This window comes from Phocoena phocoena, chromosome 17 (genome assembly GCF_963924675.1).
Source record: "Phocoena phocoena chromosome 17, mPhoPho1.1, whole genome shotgun sequence".
NCBI classification, from domain to species: Eukaryota; Metazoa; Chordata; class Mammalia; order Artiodactyla; family Phocoenidae; genus Phocoena; species Phocoena phocoena.
Window position 1 is genome coordinate 62,038,529 of NC_089235.1, and position 25,076 is coordinate 62,063,604.

At 35.7% G+C, this 25,076-nt stretch overlaps 1 protein-coding gene across 1 annotated transcript in view; it reads right to left on the reverse strand.

Annotated features, from left to right (window-relative positions):
* The window catches only part of TAF2 (TATA-box binding protein associated factor 2), an 80,381-nt gene that overhangs the window by 51,513 nt on the left and 3,792 nt on the right, over positions 1-25,076 (reverse strand). The window contains exons 3-10 of the mRNA XM_065895117.1: positions 19,648-19,808; positions 11,889-12,007; positions 10,415-10,556; positions 8,960-9,191; positions 7,586-7,770; positions 6,167-6,280; positions 4,470-4,569; positions 2,752-2,837 (exon numbers count right to left, since the gene is read on the reverse strand). Of these exons, the coding sequence (XP_065751189.1) occupies positions 2,752-2,837; positions 4,470-4,569; positions 6,167-6,280; positions 7,586-7,770; positions 8,960-9,191; positions 10,415-10,556; positions 11,889-12,007; positions 19,648-19,808 (1,139 nt within the window). The remainder of the gene's footprint in view (positions 1-2,751; positions 2,838-4,469; positions 4,570-6,166; positions 6,281-7,585; positions 7,771-8,959; positions 9,192-10,414; positions 10,557-11,888; positions 12,008-19,647; positions 19,809-25,076) is intronic.

Below are 25,076 nucleotides of genomic sequence, written 5' to 3' on the forward strand. Positions count from 1 at the left end.
AAAATAACTTAACTAGACATAAAGGAAAATTTGAATGAACAGAAATACATGCCAACCTCCTGGTAGGAAGACACAATAGTGTACTATTTCAATGCTTTCCAAATTCATCCATACAATCAATGCAATTCCAATCAATATCCCCAGGTTAAAGCATATACAAAAAACATTCAAGATGGATTACATATCTTAAACAAAAACAATTATAAAAGTACTAGAAGAAAATAAAGGAAAAAAATATCTTTTCATAATTTTGGGGTGGGAAAAATCTTCACAAGGAAAAATATAAAATCCAGAGGACATAAAGACCAGACTATGTAAAAATTAAAAATTCTGACATGAGATCATCAGTAAATTAAAAGATAGGTACAGTCTGTAGAAAATATTTACAACATACATGAACATTTAAGGTGTTTATACTTTTTTATTATTTCAAATAATGCTACAGTGATTATCTTTTCATACATGTGCAGTATTTCTGTATGGCAAATATCTAGAAGAATAATTTCTATATGATAACATACTCAGAAGTTGAATTGCTCAATCTAAAAATTACCCATTTTAAAATGCTGATTGGTACTAACAAATTACCCTTCAAAATCAGTGTACCAAATTACACTCTCACAATCAATGTGTAAGAACAGTCATTACACTTCCTTAAAAAAGCATGGCATACTGAAATATAAAATTTTGTAATTTGATATTTGAAAAATTACTTTTATACTCCACTATTACTTCTGGGCTTATGGACAGCAATATGAAAAAGGTTAAATAAATTCCAAGGTATAACGGAATACTATATAGCATATAAATAGAACAAAGTAAATTCACGTACAGTCACATGGAATGCTTGCCAAAATACAGATACGGTTAATTTTTTAAAAAAAGAGAAGTACACAGTAACACGCATGACTAAATTGTATTTTGTAACTGTCATATACACATAAATAAAGACCAGAAAAAAAAGAGGTCTGGAAGACAATATACCAAATTTATAATCAGGTTATCTCCAAGAGAGGAAGTAATGGGAGTGAGAAGTGGAAAGAAGGCTAAAAAAGATCTTTTACTTTTTACTCCACATACTTCTGAACTGTCTTGTTTTGAATCTCTTCAAAGAGCATGCATTCATGTGTTGCTTTTATACATAAATTTTGAAAATCAAGCATACAAAAGGAACTAAATAAATGGACAGAACAAAGGTAAAAGCATTTAGTGTAAACAATTATTTACACACAATGGGAATGCTCTAATTATATGCTGGGAAACTGCCATATAGCAGGCAGTCAAGAGAAGAAAGGGAAAGGAACTAACATTTTAATGAGTGCATACTATGTAAAAGCTTTACCTCAAGTAATCCTGGCAACAAACATGGTTAAGATGGATAATCATTGTTGTTTTACACATTAAAACACACACTCACAAAGGTTATACAATTTTCTAGGCTCACAAAAATCAGTAACTACAAAAATCCAAGTCTGTCTAACTCCAAATTCCTATGCCTTGCCACTGACCTAATCTTGTCTCAGTGACCATACTTCCACCAAAGAAAAGACTACTGATTATACAACTTGCAGTTTCTTAACCTTTGTTGTACTTTTAGACACTTGGGTAGTCTGGTTAATCCTATGGACCACAGAAAAAACTGCTTTTAAATGTGCACAATAAAATACACAGGTTTACAAAGGAAACCAATTATAATGAAATACAGTTATCAAAATATTTTTTATAACTATGACATTACCAACATATGTGCTAGTTTATTAATGCATTAAATAACAAGACCTAGCAGTGGTCTACTGTACTAATTTTAAGGTAATGAGTGCAAAGAATATTTCAAGATACTTGCTAACAATTAAAATGTGACAAGAAAACATCCATGATTTCTACTGTTGACAAAGTCACAGCACTGTCTGTTACCTACAGTCATAATTAAAAGAAATATAAAATTTCAGTTAATGGTGAGTAAAAAATACAGAAAAACTTTCCCACCCAATTCAATCCATATTCCCTTAGAGAATTCATGGACCCTAGAACAAATAAGAATCCCTGCTAGTACCATTATGTTGTTATAAGTGGTTGTCTCAGTGACTTGCTAAAAAATAGAAAGGGAAAGAAAAGAAGGAAAGTGAGAAAAAGGGAAATAAAAGAAAAGAGGGGGGCTTCCCTGGTGGCGCAGCGGTTGAGAGTCCGCCTGCCGATGCAGGGGACACGGGTTCGTGCCCTGGTCCGGGAAGATCCCACATGCCATGGAGCGGCTGGGCCCGTGAGCCATGGCCGCTGAGCCTGCGCGTCCGGAGCGTGTGCTCCGCAACGGGAGAGGCCACAGCAGTGAGAGGCCCGTGTACCGCCAAAAAAAAAAAGGAAAGAGTAAATAAGTGTCTAGGTAGCTGACCATTCAGATAAACAGGTATAGGTAGGATGTGTTGATGCTGAAATCATCTACTTAGCCTTTTCTATTATTTTTAAACATTTATGAGAATAGTACAATATATTAGCATTAGGAAATTAACATGAAAAAGAAAAAAGCTTTATTATTTTTAGTCTTTTTTTAATGTTTAAATCCATTTACAGTCATCACATGCAAAAGTAATGAAAGGAGTAATTAGAATACTACCAATATCTATGGGCTCAGTATTATTACAGACCATTATTAACACTTCTTTGGCCTGTGTGGGCCTCGATACACATACAAGTGATCCTAAAAGACTAATCCCATAAAACAAGGTTTGTAGTATCTCTGAACAATAAACATACTTATCCTTCTCTTTTCCTCCACCAAATATGGGATGTAATAAAACGCCACCAGTTTTTAGTTCATACGCCACTATTTTGTCCAGCTCCTTAAAAAGACACAAAAATAGGGGTCAGTGAAAATTATTTTACATATCAAATTTTAGAATTCAACTGTGGTTTCCAATTTCCCGGAATCAGAATGGAAATTTCTGAAAATAAATGAAATGCATTTGAAGGGTAGTTTATGTTATAAACAAAGCAGACTACACAACTGGCCGAATGATAGAGCCAAAAAGCCTTCTCTACTTTATGACTTTAGGGCTGGCCAGTAGCCTGGCAAGTTTTCCTAATGGCTCTGCCCAACCTCTCTGACCTGTTCTCCAAGTTTATTTCTTCCTTCTCTGTATTTTGCTTCTGGTGGAGGATTTAAGCAAGTAAAAACAAATAGGGATAAAATTATGACAGGATCTATAATTTTAAAACTTCTCTAGTTTTCTTTAATATGACAGATCAAAATGAAAAAATAAAAGTTTAAGTGGAAAAAGACAACACAACTGTGCTGGAAATTCATGACTAGTGTAGGTAACATACAAGCAGTACAGAGAAGTGGGAAAAATCATAATGAAGTGGTTAAAAGTCAGGTTTGAATCCTGGCTCTACTACTTACTAGCTGTGTAACTTTAGCCAAATAACTTAACCTCTCTGTGCCTCAGTTTCCTTATCTGTAAAATGCAAATAATAAGAGTAGCTAGGAGGATTAAGATAGCTACTATTTATAAAATGTTTGTAACAGTGCCTGAAACACTTTAAGTTTTTGAAATTAAAAATGGACTCTTCAGTTCTAGATGTATGAATCTTTTATAGTTCTCGATATTTGAAATCTTTTGCAATTACTTTTTGACTTACTTAAGTTTAGGTTTAGATGGTAAAAGTATATAAAATGAGAAAAGAAGGAGGATAGAGGGGGTCTATTTAATGAGGCTATTAAAGGCTGAAATTTTTCCCCCTGAGAGGTGAGAAGATAAACATGGTATGATTAAAATGTATATGAACAGAATGGGCTAGGTAAAATACAACTGACTTTCTCTTTTTGGCCAAATCTTTAAATAATGGGAAAAGATGTGAAAATGACAGAGAACATAAATACACCGAAGGACTAGCCAACATACAATAAGTACTTATTATGACCTAGGCACTATGCACATCACACGTATAACGTCTCACAATCCCTGTCCATACTAGTAGTAGCAGTAGATACTACTAGTAGTAGCAGATACTACTACTACTTACTCTCCTTATACAAAAGACACTTGGAAAGATTAAGCAAAATCATAAATAAAGCTTGTGAATGTATGAAGCAAAACGAAAAGCAAACTGACTCCAGAATCTAGGTTCTAAGCCTAAACAAATTTAGAAAGCACAAAATTACATTAAAAATGACTACTATGAGGAGCTGGAATATATCTAACAACTAACTTGATGTTTAAGGAGCTTAAATATTCTCGTTCTTAGCAAAAAAGTCCTTGGAGGCCAACACTGACAATGGAAAGCAGATAAAATAGACCATTAGTCTTTCTCTGTAAAATGATTCTCATTTTGCTGGAAAAACTCAAGGACTTTCAAATGACAATAAGTATTTTATAGTTACTAAAAAATAAAGGACACATGACTTGAAAATCTGGAGAACACTAACATGTCTTATTGACTTCTAAGTGGAAAATGGATCTAGTTGCTTTTACCTCTTTAATCCAATGGCGATATTCATTAACACCAAAAGTTTTTTTCATCCAGAGACCATAAATATAGCCTGAAATTCCCTTCAATACCCATTCATCAGACCTAAGCAAAAAGTCAAATAATAATATATCATTTTATATATTTTAATATAAATAAAATATAATAAATTTTATTATTTTAATAATAAAAATTCTTCAGATATTTTTGGCCAAAGGCCAAAGAGGGTAACAGAACAAGCATTAGCATGTACTTCTCTGCCTTCTTAAAGAAAATGAAAGTTATCAAACCATTTGGTTTTCCCACTTCCTCTGACTGAATTCTGCCTATCCATTCATTGTACCTTCTTCACATCTGGCATCAACTTAATTATAAGACCACTTTATACTCTTGGTTCAAGGTACCTATGTTTGTGCTTTGCTCTGGCAGTACTGCTTCCCTTATACCCAAGTCTGCCCATACTGTCTGCCTCTAAGGAAAGAGGTGCACATAGCCAGGACCATACTGCTCAATTCTTTCTTTTTTTTTTTGATTGATTGATTGATTGATGGCTGCGTTGGGTCTTCATTGCTGTGCATGGGCTTTCTCTAGTTGCAGTGACCGAGGGCTACTCTTCATCGTGGTGCCCGGGCTTCTCACTGTGGTGGCTTCTCTTGCTGCAGAGCACGGGCTCTAGGCACGCAGGCTTCAGCAGTTGTGGCTTGCGGGCTCTAGAGCGCAGGCTCAGAAGTTGTTGCGCACGGGCTCAGCTTCTCCACGGCATGTGGGATCTTCCCAGACCAGGGCTCAAACCCGGGTCCCCTGCATTGGCAGGCGGATCCTTAACCACTGTGCCACCAGGGAAGCCCCAATACTGCTCAATTCTTAAAAGTCCACATTCTTTTATTACCAATCCCATGCATAATTATCAGTGAGATTCTAAGACCTCAAGTTTAATTACTTATTTTTTAGTTTCTTAAGTGGAAAGGCAATGACACCTTTCATTCATTTATTTATTCGTATGTTTATCCATTCATTCATTCGTTCATTAAAACATTTTGTCTATCATGTTCCAGATACTATCCTTTAATGAAACTATGTCTTAGGAAAATTACAAATCAAGAAGTCTTACCCTCCACCCTTTCCCCTCCAGAAAGAAAGAAAAAGACACCAAGACTTACATACTATAAATTATAATCATAAGTTATAATCTTAAGGGAATTTTGTCTATTTCTTCAAATGCATCTCAAGTTTAAAAAAGAAAATAAAAAGTGTTGTATTTCTCACATCTTTCAAGCAAATTAGCACAAATCTAGGAACTAACAGGAAAATCCCTATAGCAACATCACTATTGTAGAGGACCATTATTTTACCTTAAGTATTACCAATTGCACTGAATACTGACATCAGAATTCTAACTATAGTTCTCTGTACACTGAAGTCCTTGTATCTACAGTATTTATTTAGTTCTTTAAGAACTGATGTTATCAAAATTCTTACCTTATTCTTATTGCATATTACAAAATTAACTCTATTGATATACTGAGGACATGGCCAAAAATTTAGGATGAAATTTATACTGATTACTTTTCTTTAAATATATGTAATAGTGTCTGTTAATTATCTGCAGTTAGGACAAAGTTCAACTTACACTGCAGGAAAAGAAAATAAAAATAAACTTTCCTGATTCTTCTCAGTAGTTGTAAACTTTGAAATTACTCACCAAGACATTCTGGATATGAAACATCCAAAAAACTGCTGGGCCAAGGACTGGGCTAAACACCTTCTAGTCAAAGGTGTCTCATCTATAATCATGGCACTGTGTAACAGATTTGTGCTGGAATTTAAAAGAAGAGATAGCTCATTATAACCAAGAAATAAATAATTATTCAATCAAAATAAAATAATCACACTTTTAAAATAACAGAATTTAATTAATACATAAAAGAGAAAAACCAGAATACTGTCCCCAACAGCTTTTACAATTTTAGTTGAAATTCATAATCTTAATAACTTTTGTTTAAAGCAAGGACTGTAATGTTTCCCACTGATTTCCATGAAAAATATAAATACCCTTTTAGGAGGGTAGGGGGTTGCAGCATCAATCAGAAACTGGTATGTTAAGCAGAGACTGATCTTTTTATGAAGGGCTCTTCTAATTTCAAAAATCTTTTCCTAGTAATACTTTAATGTTTTGTGCTATATTATTTACTTTCAAATGCACTGACCCATCAGATTGTCTAAACAACTCGGAAGAATGCAAGAACACTATTATTATATCCATTTTACAGAAGAGAAAATAGACCCCCCCAAAAAGATGACTGACCCTGAGACATATAACTTCTAAATTTGGCACTTTTCAAGGAATGAAAGAAGGGAGGGAGGTAAAGAGGGTAAAAGAAAAAAGAAATAAAACTTTCTTTTTTTTTTTGCATACAAATTTCTGATGATATCAGTAAATTTTTAAATAGTGCTCGGACAAAAACCTCACTAGATACCCATATAGTAACTTGTATCTTTTTTGTTTTTAATGCATAAGCCAAAAAGAGACTAAAACACATATGTAAAAAATTAGTATCAGTTAATTCTGGATAAAGATACTATGAATCTTTGGGGTTATTTTGAAATGTTCTTCTTTATGCTTTTCTACATTTTTCAATTTTGAAAACTGGATTTTCTACAAAGCCAACCATAACTAAATTGAAGGGAAAAGGTTCAAACTGCATCTTAAAATTGATCACAGGGGCTTCCCTGGTGATGCAGTGGTTAAGGATCTGCCTGCCAATGCAGGGGACCCGGGTTCAAGCCCTGGTCTGGGAAGATCCTACATGTCACGGAGCAACTAAGCCCGTGTGCCACAACTACTGAGCCTACGCTCTAGAGCCCGCGAGCCACAACTACTGAAGCCCGTGCACCTAGAGCCCGTGCTCTGCAACAAGAGAAGCCACCGCAATGAGAAGCCTGCACACCACAACGAAGAGTAGCCTCCGCTCACCACAACTAGAGAAAGCCCGCACACAGCAACAAAGACCCAATGCAACCAAAAATAAATAAATAAATAATTTAAAAAATTGATCACAAAATAAATAACCTATCTTCACATCATTAACCTAATTTAGGCCTTTTGAATTTGGATACAAACCTAAAAATGCTCATGGAAGCATAAGCAGCCACTTCAACATAAGCCTCATCGATGAATACAGTCTTAAAACAAGAATATGGGTATCGACATGTAAGAATTTCTTCATAAAACTCAAAAACTTCGTGAAGATACGACGTGGTATGTTTAAGCAATGGAAGAAGCTGAGGTAAACAAAAATGAGTAACCTAAAAATAAAAAGCAGGGAAGATCATTAAATAAAAGAGTTAACTGAAATCTTAAATTTCCTAAATATCTCAGTTATAAATGAAGCTGCATATAAATCCCTGCCCCCCACCTTTTTTTTTTTTAACAAATCCGTGGCACTGAGAGAAAATACTGGTATGAAATTAGTGACTATTTACTATGTTTACAAAATATTCATTACACTTAAGACTTAAATTCATGATGGATTATAAGTCTGAAATGCTTAGATCCAATGAAAATGATAACTTTGGTTCCAAATTAAAGTTTCTTTTGCATATGCATACAAAACAATCTAAATTTCCAAGGCTTATTGTAAACCTGCCTTTGATTCATAAATATCTAACCTAGTGAATACTGCACATCATAGTACTATCTTAAATAATTAACAGTCATTATACTATCTTCAGTACATATAAAAAACAATATGAAAACTGCAGGGAAGCTTACTGGTAGTGAGGAGATAAGAAATATCAGCAACAGAAATAATTACATCTTACATTAATCCCACTTTGGACACAGACACTCAAATATCACATACTGTCTCACTGTCTCTTATTATGATTCTGTGCCAAATGAACAACATCAATAACGACATATCAGTCTGACTAGAATGACTCAGCAAGGTTTCATAAAGACTACATTTATGCTAAACTTTATGAATTGAACAAAAGTTTCACAGGTAAGGAGAGGGGGAAAAGAGGACATCCTAATCAGTCAAAGACGGGAAAAAATATGGTTTGGTCAGAAAAAAATCTAAGTAAACTATATTGAATATAACCACCATAAATAGAAAAGTAATGAGGAAAAAGCTAGAAAGGAATATTAGGGTCAAATTCTAGAAGCTCTTGAAAGCCATGCTAAAGAAATTTGATTACTGCAGGATATGGAGGCAAGGAAAGTTTTTAATATACAATAAAAAACTATTCTTCTGACAACACTATAAAAGAACAGATTAGAGACTACCATAAGTGAACGGTGAGCATTTATTTAACATTACTGGTCAGGGCCCAAACTGCATGTCATTATATATTTCAGATAAAGAAACCTTTTCTCTCTAGTGATAGTTCTAACAGTTGAAAGAAGAATTAAGAAAAACTTAGTATTTAATTAATATTCTTCTGATTAGGCATGAAAGAGTGGGAGGGAAAGAAGCAAGAAGCTATGATTTACCTCATGCATATATGGATCTACAAGTATTTCAAAAGGTCCAATGGCCAAGGAGATATTCGACGCAGCTGTCGGAATGGTAAGCATGTAATGGAAGGTTTTCTTCCTCATATCATGGGTATACACTGTCTCCACCAAATCTCCATTGGAAACAGCCACCATTGCAGCATCCACTGTAAATTCTAATTTCCATGTACATAATTCAGAGTATGAATCAACACATGGGAACCAAAATCTAGAAAAAAGATCAACAGTGCAGAAAACATGTTGAAAGTATAACCTACATTGTTTCTGCCACATATAAGTTATTTTAACATTTACAGAATATGCACAAGAAGAAATTTTAGCTATTTGCCCACTGATGTTTTTTACTGAGCAACCTGAAAGAATGTGATTAAAGATAAAGTTCTGTCTCCAAATATTATTGGCAATATTGATAAAATATATCATGTAGTACCTCCAGTTTAAACCCTGAAAAGAGGTAAGCAATTCTTAGTTTCCAATTTTTTAATTAAAAATAATTTTTACTTGTATATTCATAGTCAGTCTTTATGTAGCATTCATTTTTGGAAACTAAAAATGCTTACAAGAAAGTTTTTAAAAGTACAATATTCAGAATCTATTCCATAACGTCAGGAAACTGCTTTTCTGGAGTATGTGATGCATTGCATAAATTCAAACAGTGCTGGTAAAGCCAGACATAAAATTTCTATTCAATGTTCTATTCAGATCAGGTTTTACTATGTGCCAGGGTCTGTACTTGCTACTGAAACACAGAGAAACATAAGACATCATCCCTGGCTTGGAGGAGTTAATAATCTGAGGAGACTACACATAACATAATATTTCAATAACATGGTTAACTGCAGAGCTATGAGAATGAACTACAATTACATGCAACAATAAAGGTACATCTCACTACCACAATGTTACACAAGAAAAGCAGATATAAAGAGCATAAGGCATATGCTTCCATTTACTGAAGTTCAAAGATAGGTGTAATCAATCTACAGTATTTTAGATATCAGGATGGTGGTTGCCCTATGGCAGGAGGCTATCAGGTGGGCAAGAGTGAACGGAAGTGGGTAGAAGGGGTACTCTGCGATGCTGGTAATGTTAATGTTCTCTTTCTTGATGTGAGTGTGAATTACACGAGTTTGTTCACTTGTGAAAATGTATTGAGCTTTCTATTTACAATTTGTGTAATTTTCTGTATGTTTTACTTCAATACAAAAGTTTAAAAAATGAAAGAATTGAGACAACTTTAGAACAGTAGACTTGAAAAGGAAAGGAGGGAAGACAGGATTGAAGAGGAACACGATTCAGAAGAGGTTCAAGTAGTTGGGGATCAAGCTCATACTTCTCATTTTACACTAAATACATGTATTGCATATTCATAGAAAAAAATGCAATTGAAAAAATGAAATCAACTGAAATACATAAGAATTAGTAATCTACCTTGTGGAATTTTGATACCCACAAGAGAAAACATGAGCACCTCTCTCTGCCATACTTCCCTCTACACTGGGTACCACAAAATGAAGACCTCCTTTTGGCTGATCCAAAGAAAAATTGATGTGTATCTTTAGCACCTTTAATTCTGCAACAAATAAATACATACATACATTGATATATAAAAATATAATTAGGTAACAGTGGTCGATATAATAAGGGCAAAGACTTGCACTGAACATAAAGTGGGAATCAAAGGCTGAGCTTTACATAAAAGATCACACTACTTAACCTAGTTTAGGCTTTTACCATCTCTTTGCCTATAAGGAACTCAACAGTCTGCTTCCACCGGTGTTCTTACCTCCACTCAATTCTAGTCACTGCTACTTGTGTTCTCCCAAAATACTGGTCAGACCACATCCCCCTCTCAACATTTCTGACAATGCTATACTGCCTAAAGAAAATAGTTTAAAACTACCACATAGCTAAGGGCTTCCAGATCCAATTCAAAACTTACTTTTCAAGTTTGTTCTCTTAGTACATTCTCACACAGATTGTTAACCCTACTTGTCACTTTAAGGAGTAGGGAGTGGGGTAGGAGGGAAGGACTACCCAAAAATTTACATTATGCAGCATTATTTACTGTGTTTGATTTCTAAGTAATAAATACGTGTTGCTTCCGTAAGATTAAAGAAAGATGTTCCTTTTAATTTCCCTCAAAACATTACAACCATATGGACTTTCTCCAACCCGTGAACATGTAGTGATGACCTTCCACACCTGCACCCTAAACTAGGTAACCCCCCTGCAAGGTAAACCCCTCCCCCCACCATATACACATGCAAACTATCCAAAAAGAGCAAAAACAAAACAAAGTCTTTTACTTCCTTATCTTGATTAATTTTATAAAGCAAAATAAAGGTAGGCAGAAGGTGATGTATGATAATTATAATGGCTATAACTTTATACAAGGAAATAAAGAAGATTCAGAAATAATAAGACAAAGTAAAAGTATGCAGAGTGGGTGTTAGCAGCCCTACATTCTAGCCTTGGCTCTACTACTAATTAGTGACATCCAGCAGGTCACTTACTCTCTTTAAACCTCAGATTAATCTTCCGTAAAAGGAAAGAATTGAATCAGATGACTTTTTAGGATCCTTCCTTTTATAAAATGCTATAATTCTAAACTGAGTTAATACTGTGTGGGTTCTCAAATCTTGACAAATTGTTCCAACCATCTAATTTTTGTTTTATAACTTTCGCTTTAAAAGCAACAGTGAAATGAGTTGCTTTTTGTCATAGCCCTTGATTGCTATTTTCCTGTTAGCCAATTATCTTTAAGAAAAAAAAGAGCTTCCAACTCCTGTATATTTCAACTGATTAATTTATAATTTAGGTACCATTAATTTTCATGAAAAGTTTCTAGTCACTGAATCCAACATGATTTTACTGTATACTCAACATGTTCTTGGTATTTTACCATCAACGTGTTTCCATAACTCTGATGGAACCTTAATGCAAAGTTCTCCATTTCCTGCATCAGGATCCACAGCACTAACCGCAGCTGCGTAAGCATTGGAAAAATAATTGAGATTTCTCCTGGGGAAAAAAAAAAAGAGAAAGCCAGCTTTAACAATAAGCCATATATTTCACCAAGCATTTTCTTAAATGCTTGGCACCATTTGTTTGTAACCATTATATCATCTTACATAACTCATAGGAATGCTCTTTAGCCAAGTAACTGTTGCTCTATTTCCCAAGACTAAAACTATTAAACTATAAATGCGGGCTTCCCTGGTGGCGCAGTGGTTGAGAGTCCGCCTGCCAATGCAGGGGACACAGGTTCGTGCCCCGGTCCGGGAAGATCCCACATGCCGCAGAGCGGCTGGGCCCATGAGCCATGGCCGCTGAGCCTGCGCGCCCAGAGCCTGTGCTCTGCAACAGGAGAGGCCACAACAGTGAGATGCCCGCATACTGCAAAAAAAGAAAAGAAAAACAAAAAAAAAACCCAAAAAAAACCTATAAATGCAATGGCATATATAGTCTACTCTCCAATGCTATGTGATTATTATGACTATCACATCCTTCATTAATTTTAGAATGCCAAAGCCACTACACTTTCCTAATACAAATGTAAAGAATATACATAGAATTGAAAAAATAATTATTCTTTATCAATCTGGCAAAAATTTGAATGGATTCAACAAGCTTTATAATCTGATAGAAATTAAGGTGTTTAAAACAAATCAGAATGGGAATTAATTCCTCAAAATTTAATACTGCTCCCCTCCACTCCCCAGTATATGACAATGTAACCTTAATGAAGGAGAGGAACTTTCGGATGGTTCACTGTTATATCCCCTAAATGCCACGGGACACTCAAAAAATATTTGTTCAACAGGTACCTGGCCTTATTTCCTATTGAATGAAAACAATACACAGAAGCCTTATGAAAATATGAAAATACTGTTCTCATCTGATTTTCTAATTTTATTCCATAAAAATAACTCATATATATATATATATATGTTATGTATATACATACACACACATATCGCATTTCCTCACTGAAATCAGTTAAAGTAATACGGAAGAAGTGGAAGAAAGAAAAAAGACAAGGAATGGCAAGAGCGAGAAAACAAGATTAGACACAATACTGTGAGCCATATTCTTGTTGTGCACCTTTATGTCTATCATCTTGCCATTAGATAACTCCACAAAGTCAAGTCAGTGATATTTCACTAGCTTAATAAATTTTTAACCTAGTTAAAAGACAAGTTTCATATACTCTACAGAGTAATTATAGGGAAAATAAGAGGAAAAGCCATGAAAGAAAACATTAAACTTACACACTCTCAATATGATGGAGGCCATTCCTCCCCCATCTCCAACTCTCTCCTAACTAGTAAGGATGTATTATTAACTATGACTTTTAACAACTACAAAACACAAGGTTCTAAAAGTAAAGCAGACTTCTCAATAATTTTAACACTTTCTTTCTCTTAAATATGTAAAATAAAGGTATTAAAAACTCCAGGACCACAATTAAAAAACAAATGACTGTTTTTTCACATACCATCTTTTTTTTTTTTTAATTATCATACAGTAAAAGTAACTTTTTTCCTTTGGTATATAATTCTATAAATTTTAACATGTGCAACCATCACCACAATCAGGATATAGAACAGTTCTGCCATCCACAAAAGCCCCTTGTGCAATGCCCTGTGTCAAATAAATGGAATCATACAGAATGCAACCTTTTGAGGCTGGCTTATCTCACTCAGTATGTCTTTGAAATTCATCTAAGGTGTTACATGTATCTACTGTTTGTCCCTTTTTATAATGAATAGTATTACATTGAATAGACTGTACCACAGATTGTTTATTCATTCGTCCACTGAAAGACATCTGGGTTGCTTCCAGCTTTTGGCTATCAGGAATAAAGCTGCTATAAATAACTGTGTAACAGTTTTTATGTGAATTTAATGTTCATTTCTGTAGTACAAACACCCAAGAGTGGGACTGCTGAGTCATATGGTAAACATAAGTTTAGCTTTATAAGAATCTGCTAAACTGTTTTCCAGAATAGCTATACCATTCTGCATTCTCATCAGCAATATATGAACATACCAGTTGCTCTGCATCCTTACCAGTACTTAGTTAACATACTATCTAATTTAAAAAACTACTTTGTACATTTATAGGTTGCAATTTCTTTTCAGTAAGATTTCAAAAACATGAAATCTGAAAGGTAGCTGAAGAACTTGTAATATCCCCCAGTTATCTGTGAAATTCAAAAATAAAAAAATCTTCGTTACACAAAAGGCCAAATTTAAACATTACATATTAAACCACTCCTTTTTTTTAATGGAAAATTATTCTCAGTCTCCTTATTTCCTGAGAAAAGGTAAAGTGGTCCAAATAAAATGGTGAGTCATTATAAATGGAATCTATTGGAAAGTCAGTTATGAGGAACAATCTTCTCATGGCTTGGATTTCAGTGTTTCCTTTCATAATATGAATCAAAAATGTTTCCTTTCATAATAACCTAATAAAAGCCAAAAATTACAAGACAAGATTGTAAGTGTTTTCAATTTTCAGAATAATAATGATTGCAAAATATTAATATGCCCCTGCCCTATAACCACCACCCATTCTTCCTTAAGGAAACAAAGCTTAAAGATGAGTAATGGTGTAGGGGATACTTAAAAACTAGTAAATTAAGGTAATCAAAAGAATTTTCTCCAAGAACCTATTATAAACATCTATATTAAATTAAAATAATCTCTTAATTCTTTGTCAGATAAAGAACGTGTGCTTCTTAAAACTGTGTGTGCAGATTTTGCAAAACTTAAGATTTAATTATTTGTAAACTTTTTCTCCGTTTAAAAACATTTCATGGAAGCACAATATACATCAGAAATATATATATACACTCCAAGTATACAGTTCGATGAATTTTCACAAAACCAAAGTAACCAGCATGCAGAGCAAGAACAGAACTTTACCAGCCTCCCAGAAGCCCTCTTGTAATCACTAACCTAGCCCTGCTTCCTACCACCAAGGGTAACCTATTATTCTGACATCTAATGAGATAGATTAACAACTTAATACACATCCTTTTGTGTCTGACTTGTTTTATTCAACATTAAGTTTGTGAAATCCATCCATATCATTGCATCTAGCTGTTGGTCATTCAGTCTCATTACTTTTAGAATTCCAACAGTGTAAGAATATACCACAATCTACCATTCTACCATTGATGGGTTTTCAGGTAATTTACAGTTTTGACTATTACAAATGCTGCTGTGAACAGTTCTGCACTTTTTTCTTGGTGAACATATTGGATATACACGTAGGAGTGAGACCACCAATCATAGACTATGTATATATTCGATCTCAATTTACATTTCTATTAGCTGTGTTTGAGAGTTCTGCTCTATATCCTTGTCACACTCAGTTTTTTCTTCTGTCTTATAATTCACATACAGAATAAAATAAATAAATAAGTAAAAACCAACAGAAAAATCCATTTTCCAGAAATGGAACCAATATCAAAATTAATAAAAATGACTTTTCAAAAATAATTGAAACAACATTTGATAATGATGCCATGAAATAAGGTTGCTTAGAGAAAACTCTACCTTAACAAGCTTTTCTATGAAAAAGCCTATGGTATTTCACTGATAACAAGCTCAAACTTGAATCAATTACTTTAAAGTAGCTATTTGTGAAAAGCTAATGAATTTCAAGCCACTAGAAACAATGAGTATAGATAAGAACAAAATGGCTTTACTGCTATGCATGTGTGATTACAAGTCCAAATAAGAAGAACCCTATCTAGTTCTAGGGTTACCACATTTAAGAAAACACAATGCCAAACCAGAGAGTATTCAGAGCAGGGCAAAGAGAATGGTTAACAAATTTGGAAAGAGTTTTAAATGAGGAATGGTTGAAAGTATTGAGATACTACAGACTGGAAAAGAGAAAACTTACAGGAAAACAATTTTTAACTAGCATAAGTTTGTGAACATTATAGTAAAACAGACTGTGGCTCGATGTAATAAAGAACTTCCTAGCATTCAGAAATAAAAGGGGTGCTTTAAAATATAATAAACTCTCCTGAGCTGGACATATTCAAGCAGAAGGTAGAATAATATAGGAAAAATTCCTGCTGAAGTTTTGACTAAACAAACCCCAAAGTTCTTCCAATTATGACAACTCAATTCCAAGCAATACTCCTAAAACAACTGCCAGTGAGGCACTGTGGGCTGAGTTAAAATATAAAACTAGTATCCATATTACTTAACCATAATCAAAAAAGGAATCAACCACTTCTACCATATGATATCAGTAAAATAACATTTAAAATCCCTTTGTAGACGTCTGTATTAAAATAAAGGACCTAGAAAATCTTTTTCTAAAAAAAGCAATTTAAAAAATCAATTCTAATCACTCTAAAAATTGCTCCAATCACTCAAAGTTACTTCATTTATATCTTAAGTTAGCTTCATTTCTACTGCCACTCCTTAATGGAAATGAAGACAGGAGACAGGAATTAAACTGATTCTTGAAACTCAGGAAAGTGGAGACTTTTCAAGTAAAATAAAAAAGGTCTTCTCAAAGCAGCAAAGCCTATCCAGGGAAGGAAAAGAAACAAGGAGGAAAGAGATGTCACTTTAGGCTGTAGGCTACTCATGCACAGAAACAGTCTCTCTGGTAAAATCTACATTTACTTTATTGTAAGAAGAGAGAAATATAGCAAAAAAAAAAAAAAAAAGAAAAACAGAAAAACCACCAAAGAGACATAGCTTCTATGGAGGCAAACTATACCTACAATATGTAAGATTCAAACAGAAAATATATTTAGAGAAACTTCAAGTGTTTAAATTATTTTCCTGGCAGACAATAAGCTAGAGAGGGAGACAGAGAGACAGAGACAGAGACACGGAGAGAAAGAGAAGCCTTATAGATGTTACATAACCAACAGGTATTTTATTTGCTAGTACAGGTAATTTAACAACTCAGCTAACGTTTAGTTGGATCAAATAGGTAGAAATGCCTCTTAGTCTCTTATCTAAATGTTTCCCTTCCTTACATTCCCCCTGCAGTTTAAAGGTGCTGAATCTCAACCAAGGTAAGCACACTCTTGCCATTAAAAATAGGAGGGCCTGGCACCTTAACTTTAAAACAAATAAGGAGAAAATGTGATGAAGTAGCATATTACTTCTTTGAATGTTAGGACATTCTTGTACATATTCAAGACCAAATTTAACCACTGAGTTTTAAGTTTAACTTTCAAATCAAATCTGCTACATTTAATTTGTTTCAGCTTTAGCAGAAATTTTACTGCTTCATTAGAGAAAGAAAGTTACTTTAGAAACAAGAAAAGTAACAGAAGTATCTAGGGACATGCTAAAGACCTTAACTATCTGCCTTTGCCAAAGTTCTCTTTAAAAATAAATAACATCATTCACACGAGATACCGTTCATATCTAACTGCTAAGCAGCATTTCTTCTGAATACCTGGTAGGTTTCTGTCTTTTGCCTTACAAATCTTATAAACAATAGTGTCTCCCTCTTTCGTATGGCAACCAGAAATATCAAAACCAAATCTACAGTTTTCCTCTAGTAACTTAACAGTGTGGTACCCACCATCCTATACTTTTTTACCCTTTGTGCTAATTTCATTAGCTACTTTAAAAAACTGTTGTCTAATAAAATTCTAAAACCACTCTCAAATCCTCTTTTGAACAAGTCAGAGAATAAACAAACACTGGCAAAAATAACTGTCATCTCTCTTAAAAAGTAATCGGGATTCTAGAGCCAGGCAGAAAATACTAAGTGACCATGGCTAAGAGAGCTCTGGTGCTACCTGAAAAGTTTAAATATATTCTATTGTTCCCAATTTCCTAACCTAACCTTCGACACTATTCTCCTTTATGACTTCCTTTTCTTTCTTTATAATACTAAAAGTGATGAGGTATCTTCCCTATCACTAGAGAAAAGTTTTAGGGGATATCATCACCTCAAAATTAACATAGCAAAGCTTGCTTTCTCAACAGATTTGAAGTCCACTGTTGCTGTCATTGCACTGTCACAGATCATCTTCTTGGACACCTGAGCGGCAACAACTGGTAAAGCAGCTGTGCAAACATTGTTTTGTGACTGGCAGATGGAGAAGCTTCTTACCCTGTCATCAGTGCAGAGTTCTAGGCTCGACAGGGTGGCTATTTTGGCCTCCGGCAAGGTAATGGCTCCCCTACCTGCTCTTTTACACATGACTTTTCCATCCATTAGTGGCACATACTTACTGCTCCAAAGGCAAATGATTGCTTTTTTCTGGGGGAAAGAGGATGCAGATGATTTTGTAATAAATCTTTTCATGTCAGTTCCACAAGTGTGGCTGTAAAAGCATGTAATTTCAACCACTCACCTTTATAGAATGGGAAGTCACATGAGCAATTCAGAGACTCCCTGAATTTTCCCAACACCGTTTTCTCTTCTGAGTTTCAAAGATTTTAAACCAATGATTATTGGGATGATAAGTATGTCTATTGATAAGTGTCCTTTCTCAACCCTCCCAATCCCTTAAAGCAGTGGTTCCTGCTCAAGCTTTACCTTTTATCAGAATCACCTGGCAGGCTAGTTGAAACACAGATTGCAAGACCCTATCCCAAGTTTCTGAACCAGTAGGTGTGGGGTACTGCTTGGAAATCTGCATTTCTAACAAGTTCCCAGGTGATGTTGATGCTGCTTGTCTAGGTGTTACACTTTGAGAACTGCTGCCATAGTCAAATATTATACATACAGACTAGTTAAAATATCACCTTGACTAAACAGAGTTTACAGTTTGGGGCATTCTAACCCAAAATACTAAGAATCACAGAAATGATATAATGCAATGCTATCAAAACGGAAAAAACAAGTGCCTCCAAATGTAGCTGACAGTATTTAAATCAGTACAAATCTTCCCAGGGCACAATCAAGTGAAATGCTAAAAAGAGCCATAAAAGAATAATAAGTAATCCTACTTTCCTAAGGAAATAATTCCAAGTAAAAGAAAAAAAAAAAGATCTAGAAAATAATCATGTAATCCACAGTATACCGAATAAATGGAATATTACCTGACCATAAAAACAATAAAAAAACGAAGCCTATCATATTATACGTGGAAAGGTGAAAACAAAGTATTTAAATGAAAAATGCAGAACATAAAGCTGATCACAAAGATATAAGTTTACTGATAAAAATCAGAAGTAGCCTCAACAGATGCAATATTTAAGGTGAAGGAATGAGATATTTCAGACTATTTTTATATGATATTCGAAAGCTGTCAAATATTTTATAGAATATTTTAAAGTAGTTTCTGATGTACAGATTACAGTATCATCTAATTCACTGAAGATTACATTAATATCTATGAAACTAATATTTTTTTAAAACTTTAAAAGTAGAAAAATGGCTAAGAAAATGTATTTAAAGTTCTCTGATAGTACTTCTTTAAAACTGCAGTCTGAAGAAAGGAAACTTAATAACTTACTGTGTTGGCCAGAGATAGTAAAATTTTTTGAACCAAATGTGTGTAGTGGTAGAAGCAACAGAAATTATAATTAGAAAAAATAAATTGGGAACCAAAATCTAATAATAATCTAAGAAAAATCTGTTGAAAAAAATTAATCCAATCAATGAAAAAAAAAACCTGTTAGAAATATCGACTTTTAAAGTATGTAACTTACTGTTTTGATTCATTGTGACAAACTTCCAAGGTTGGATCATTATAAATAAAAGCTGCTTCTAAATCATTGATCCTTACTCGGTATATTCTGCACTGTTTGCTGTTCAACTTGATTCTATTTAAGTTTGCAACTGTGGGAAATATAGTCAGTTCCACAAATCCCTGTAAAGATAATAATAATTTCATTAAAATGAATACAGGTATGTTTTAGAACATATTTCTTTGATTTCTACTACTTATACACATACTACAATCCAGAGACAGAATCCCAAATAGCTACACACATACAATCTCTCCAAGGATCCTCACTTCAAGTATGGCTGTCCTAGTGACTGAATGGGTCTGAATTATGTTACTTTATCATCCTGGTGGTTCACATTCACTATCAGTGAAAAGTAGACCATCTGCTAGAAAAGAAAATAAAAGGACTACTCACAAATTTAAGAATTTATAGACAGACTGGAATCCAAACAGAGAGGAAGGGGAAAAAAAAAAAAAAACAGAGCAAAAAGAGAATCAAAACCACTTCAGTGAGTAAAAGAACAAGGCCCCTCAAAATAGGGTAAAAAACCATACCACCAAAGCTAACAAGTATGAGTCTCTGCTCATGGGAGGTAAATCAGGATGTGAGGTGGCAAGAGTTACAAGAAACATTTAGGCAAGTAGGGAAAAATCTACTGCCACCTCCAAGAGCAGCGGACACTTCAAAGCGCTGCATGATTTCCTACCAAGCAGTCCCAAGGCCATATACAGTTCTACCAGCTTAGCTGTGTGGCGAGCCATCTATCTGAAGCAGGTACATAAGACATGAGAGACAGCTATACATACCAACTGTCCACCACCCTCTTGCATTGAATCAAATGGGAAAGATGGACCATTGAAACAATGAATGTATGTCCAGTGAGTTTAATATTCTGGGTTGGAAACATAAAATATGGAGGACATGAAATAGTAACATTTCAGGGGCTGCAACAGGAATACCTAAGATGAAATTCAGGGAATAACCATACAGAAGTAGATTATAACAACTGCAATGGCTACTATTTAATGAGCCCTACTATATGCCAGACATTACACTACTTTCGTATGTTCTAATCCCATTAACAACTTTAAGAGACAAGTACTACTTTATACTTTTTACAGATTAAGAGTTAAGAAAATCATACCAAAAAAAAAAGAAAACCATACTATTAATAAGTGGAGAATTGAGATTCAAACCCACATCTAAATGATCCCAACTGATTCCCATTATGCCATAATGTCTCTCAATACAATGCTTTTAAATAACATGCAAGAACGTAAGAATATTTTTTAGAGAACATTCAGCCCAACTGCTCAAAAGCCTATTGATTCTACAGCCCTTTTTCCCCCAGTTCCCAAATAAGAGAGTCATACATCCTTAAATTAGACCATCCGGACAGATTTACGCGGAAGCAAATAAGAACAGAAAAAAGCAGAAGCAAAAATACTGCTGATGAAGTCTCTGAGTTGAAAGGTGTTAAACTGTGAGCAATTGTATGAAGATCCAAATTCCCTTAATTAGCATACCAGCAATCCAATGACCAATCTACATAAATGAGCTAGGATCAGCTGAAAGACAGCAAGGAGAACCAAGATAATGTCAAAAGTGAACTAGAAAAGATTATGTAAAGTGCTGTCATGAAGTGGTTACAGGAGTGAGACATAAGAATAGGCTTTTGCTTTCTAAACTAAGTTTAACAATAATAAAACAGTGAACGGAGTATACTTCATGAAGATAGGGAAAGCCCAGTCTCCTTGAATCATCAGGTCTCTGACATCACCTACAGCCCTAACCTACACCTGCCTGCAACATACAGACCCACTGACTGGCCTCCAATCCCTGTCAACCTTGGCTACTAGCATAACTGCAAGCCACCAGGTCACCTAACCTCTCACTTACTCTCTCTTCTTGCTCCTGCTCTTTCCCCACCACCTGACAGCGGACCATCCTCCTAGAGCCCCTACCCCATTTGAAGTAACTCCCCTGTGCTATTCAGCCCTTTCAAAAACTCCTCTACCTGTCAGCCTTAGATGAAACATCTCTTGAATCCCCTTTGAAAAGACACTACTTATTCTTTCACTCACTATAAATTAGAAGAAGGAAAAACAGGAAACCTCCTACTTTCCACTATTTCTAGATCATTTATAGGCTTTTATACAGCATATGCTATAAGAGCAAGGGCAGAATAGTGCCACTGTCTTCTTGAGGTAGACTGCCCGCATTCAAGTCCAGCTCCACTACTCAGTAAGTATATGATCTTGAGCTAAGTTACTGTAGCTCTCTGTACCTCAGTTTCCTCATCTGTAAAACAAGAATATTGACACTACCTACCTATTGGTGTTATTATAATTGAGCAATTTAATACAAGGAATGCACTTAAAATCATACCTGGCATCAGTAAATGTTTTTATTATTGTCCTTTTCTACTTCTTTTCCTATGTGTTCAAGCCATACAGGTACACCATCCTCTGTTCCTTTCATTAATGTTGCCCAAATTCCCCAATACTCATTGAAGGTTCATTCTTTACCTTTCTAACCCATCTCAGCCATCACTCTACATGACATGAATGCAGATATAGCTGATCCATGCAGTATCACTGCTTCAAAGTTCCTTGATTTCGATTCCTACAATCTTCACTGCCATTCCAGGATAGCAATCAAGACCACACTCTGAAAGACACCTCATCACTGCTCAGGACTGCTCTGACGTTGACATTTTAAACTGGAACGTCCACAATGCCTGTACTTCTCTGCCAGTCCTCCTGTTCAACCACATGAAATTCTCCGGTCCCTTGGCCTCCTCCAGTTTCTCACTACAATCCTCGCTGGTATTTTTAGCGCTACATTCTTCCTCACCCACCCAAGATCCTTAACTTGAACCACTCAACTGCCGACTATCAATTCTCTTGCCCTTCTGCTGCACATACCTATCTTTCCCTCCTGTTTAGGAACGATCCTTCCACTACTGCACTAGAGGCCACCCTCTGTAGTAGTCTCAGAAATCCTGCTCTATTAATTACTCTCTCCTATAATTACAATCTCTCCTCTTTCTAAGACTTTTTTCTATGCCTACAAACATGTTCGACTCTCACTTATCTTTCTTTTAAAATCTTGACATTTATGTCACCTCAAATAAATTAATTTTTGCCCTTTTCCTGGGGTTACTATATCTTGGTTCTGAACTGACACTAATCCCTGGAGTCCCAAAACATTACAGTAGTCCACTAGTCAGACTGGAAGTCTTTGGGGTCTTTTTTGTTTGTTTGTTTGCTTTTGGCTGTGCAGTGCGGCTTGTGGGATCTTAGTTCCCCGACCAGGTACTGAACCCGGGCCCTTGGCAGTGAAAGAGTGAAGTCCTAACCACTGGACTGCCAGGGTATTCCCCAGACTGGCGGCCTTTGGAGGTCAAGTAATAAAGGGGTTCCCACGTCTAACGCAGAGTAGGGCTGGAGATTATCTCCCCAGTCCAGAACATACAGTATACATTTTAGTAATTGGCAAATCCCCATATTCATTCTCTGACCTCACTCTCTGAGTGAGGACTACAGTGGAAGGACTAAGTGGACCCCACTGGAACACCCATCCCCCTTCTCCAGGGTAGTAAATCAATGCAACTAGACATCTTTGGGGAATTGCAGAGATTAGTGCCACCACAGAGACTTGAATGATGCCTACTACGTCTTCATTTAACTCAATTATTTGGCGAGTGTAAAAGTCAAGTAGGTTTTCGAGAATGATAGTGATTTATCGCAAACTTGTCAATCACAACCATGTTTGCAGATGCAGTACTTTGACCGCAGCAAATCAGCACAGTTCTTGGTAGCTAATATTGCGACTAATTATCAGGCAAATTTTTTTCCCCCGATTCCTATCAGAAAAAAAAAAAAATCAATCAGAAGCAGGTTGTCTTCCAGACGTCAGAAACCCCTCACTGTCATCTAGTAACTAATAACTATATCAACTCTCCTCCTCAGTCAAAATATAGTCCAAAAGTCCCCTGATAGCCCAGAGGACAGGATAGCCCAGAGAATCACACTGGTATGTTATATTGACAACATTATGCTATCTGGACCTGGTAAGAAAGGAAGAGTAAGTTCTCCAAATGCCTTAATAGAAAACACGTGGATAGCAGAGGCTGCGAGTTAAATCCCATGAAAGTTCAGGGGCCTGTCACATCAATAAAGCTTCTAAGGTTCCAGTGGTCTGAGGCACATAAAAATAAACCTTCTAAAGTGAAAGACAAGTTGCTTCACTTTGCACTGCCCACCACGAGGGGGGAAAAAAGGAGGTACAAAAATTGGTAGGCTTCTTTGGATTCTGAAAGCAATATACACATTTAGGCATACTACTTACTAAGCAACCTATAAGGCTATCAGCTTTGAGAGGGGTCCAGAGCAAGGAAGGGTTCTGCAGTAGGTCCCGGCTGTGGTTCAAGCTACCCTGCCACTTGGGCATTATGACTCAGCATATCCAACTGTATTGGGAACGTCCACAGCAGACAAAGATACTTTACTGACTCTGGCTTTCTTCAGCAGAATGACAGTACACCAACATTCCTGGGGTTTCAGAGGAAACCCAAGACTTCTTCTGCCAACAACTGTTTTCCATTTGCAAAGCAACTACTGGTTTGCTACAAGACCCTGCGGTAGAGACTGCACACATGATCACGGGACTCCCCAAAATTTCATGTAGTTTTTGTTACCTAAAATGGCCATTACGAACTCAGTATGTGCAGTAGCTTCCCATTTTTAAATGGAAACAACACCTCTGGACCAGGCCCAAGCAAGTTCACAGGCACAAAGAGCAGACAGCATGAGCAGGTGACTGAGAATCCAACGGGACTTGTTCCCATTGCATCTCCACCGCTCCCTCAATCCACACCCATGGCCTCATGGAGAGGTCCCCATGCTCACTTAAAAGAATAGGACAAAGCACAAGCCTGAATTATGAATAAGTCTGCACAGCATGCCAGCGCAGTTGAAAGTGGATGGTAGCTGCCATCAGAACCCACTGAAGTGTGGTCCTGAAAGACAACGGAAGAAAAGCCTACTGTGGGCAGAACGTTGAATACAACTGACTGTACACTGTTTATAGAAGTAGAGATGACCTGAAGTATACATCTACACTGATGCATGGCAACTGCTGGGTTGGCCAGCTGGTTAGGAATATGGAAAGAACAAGACAAGAAAACTGAAAATAAGAGGACGGTGGGAGAAGTAAATGTAAAAATGAATTTCTCAGAGTAGCTATAATATGAAAATATTTATGTCATCACATAAATGACCAACAGAGGCATCCTCAGAGACTGCAGAGGGAGCCCTCAAAAATCAACTGGCAAGATTATCTACCCAGTAGATGTCCAGACTCTTTCCCTAGCCACCCTGCTCAATATACAAAGTAGTCATTGG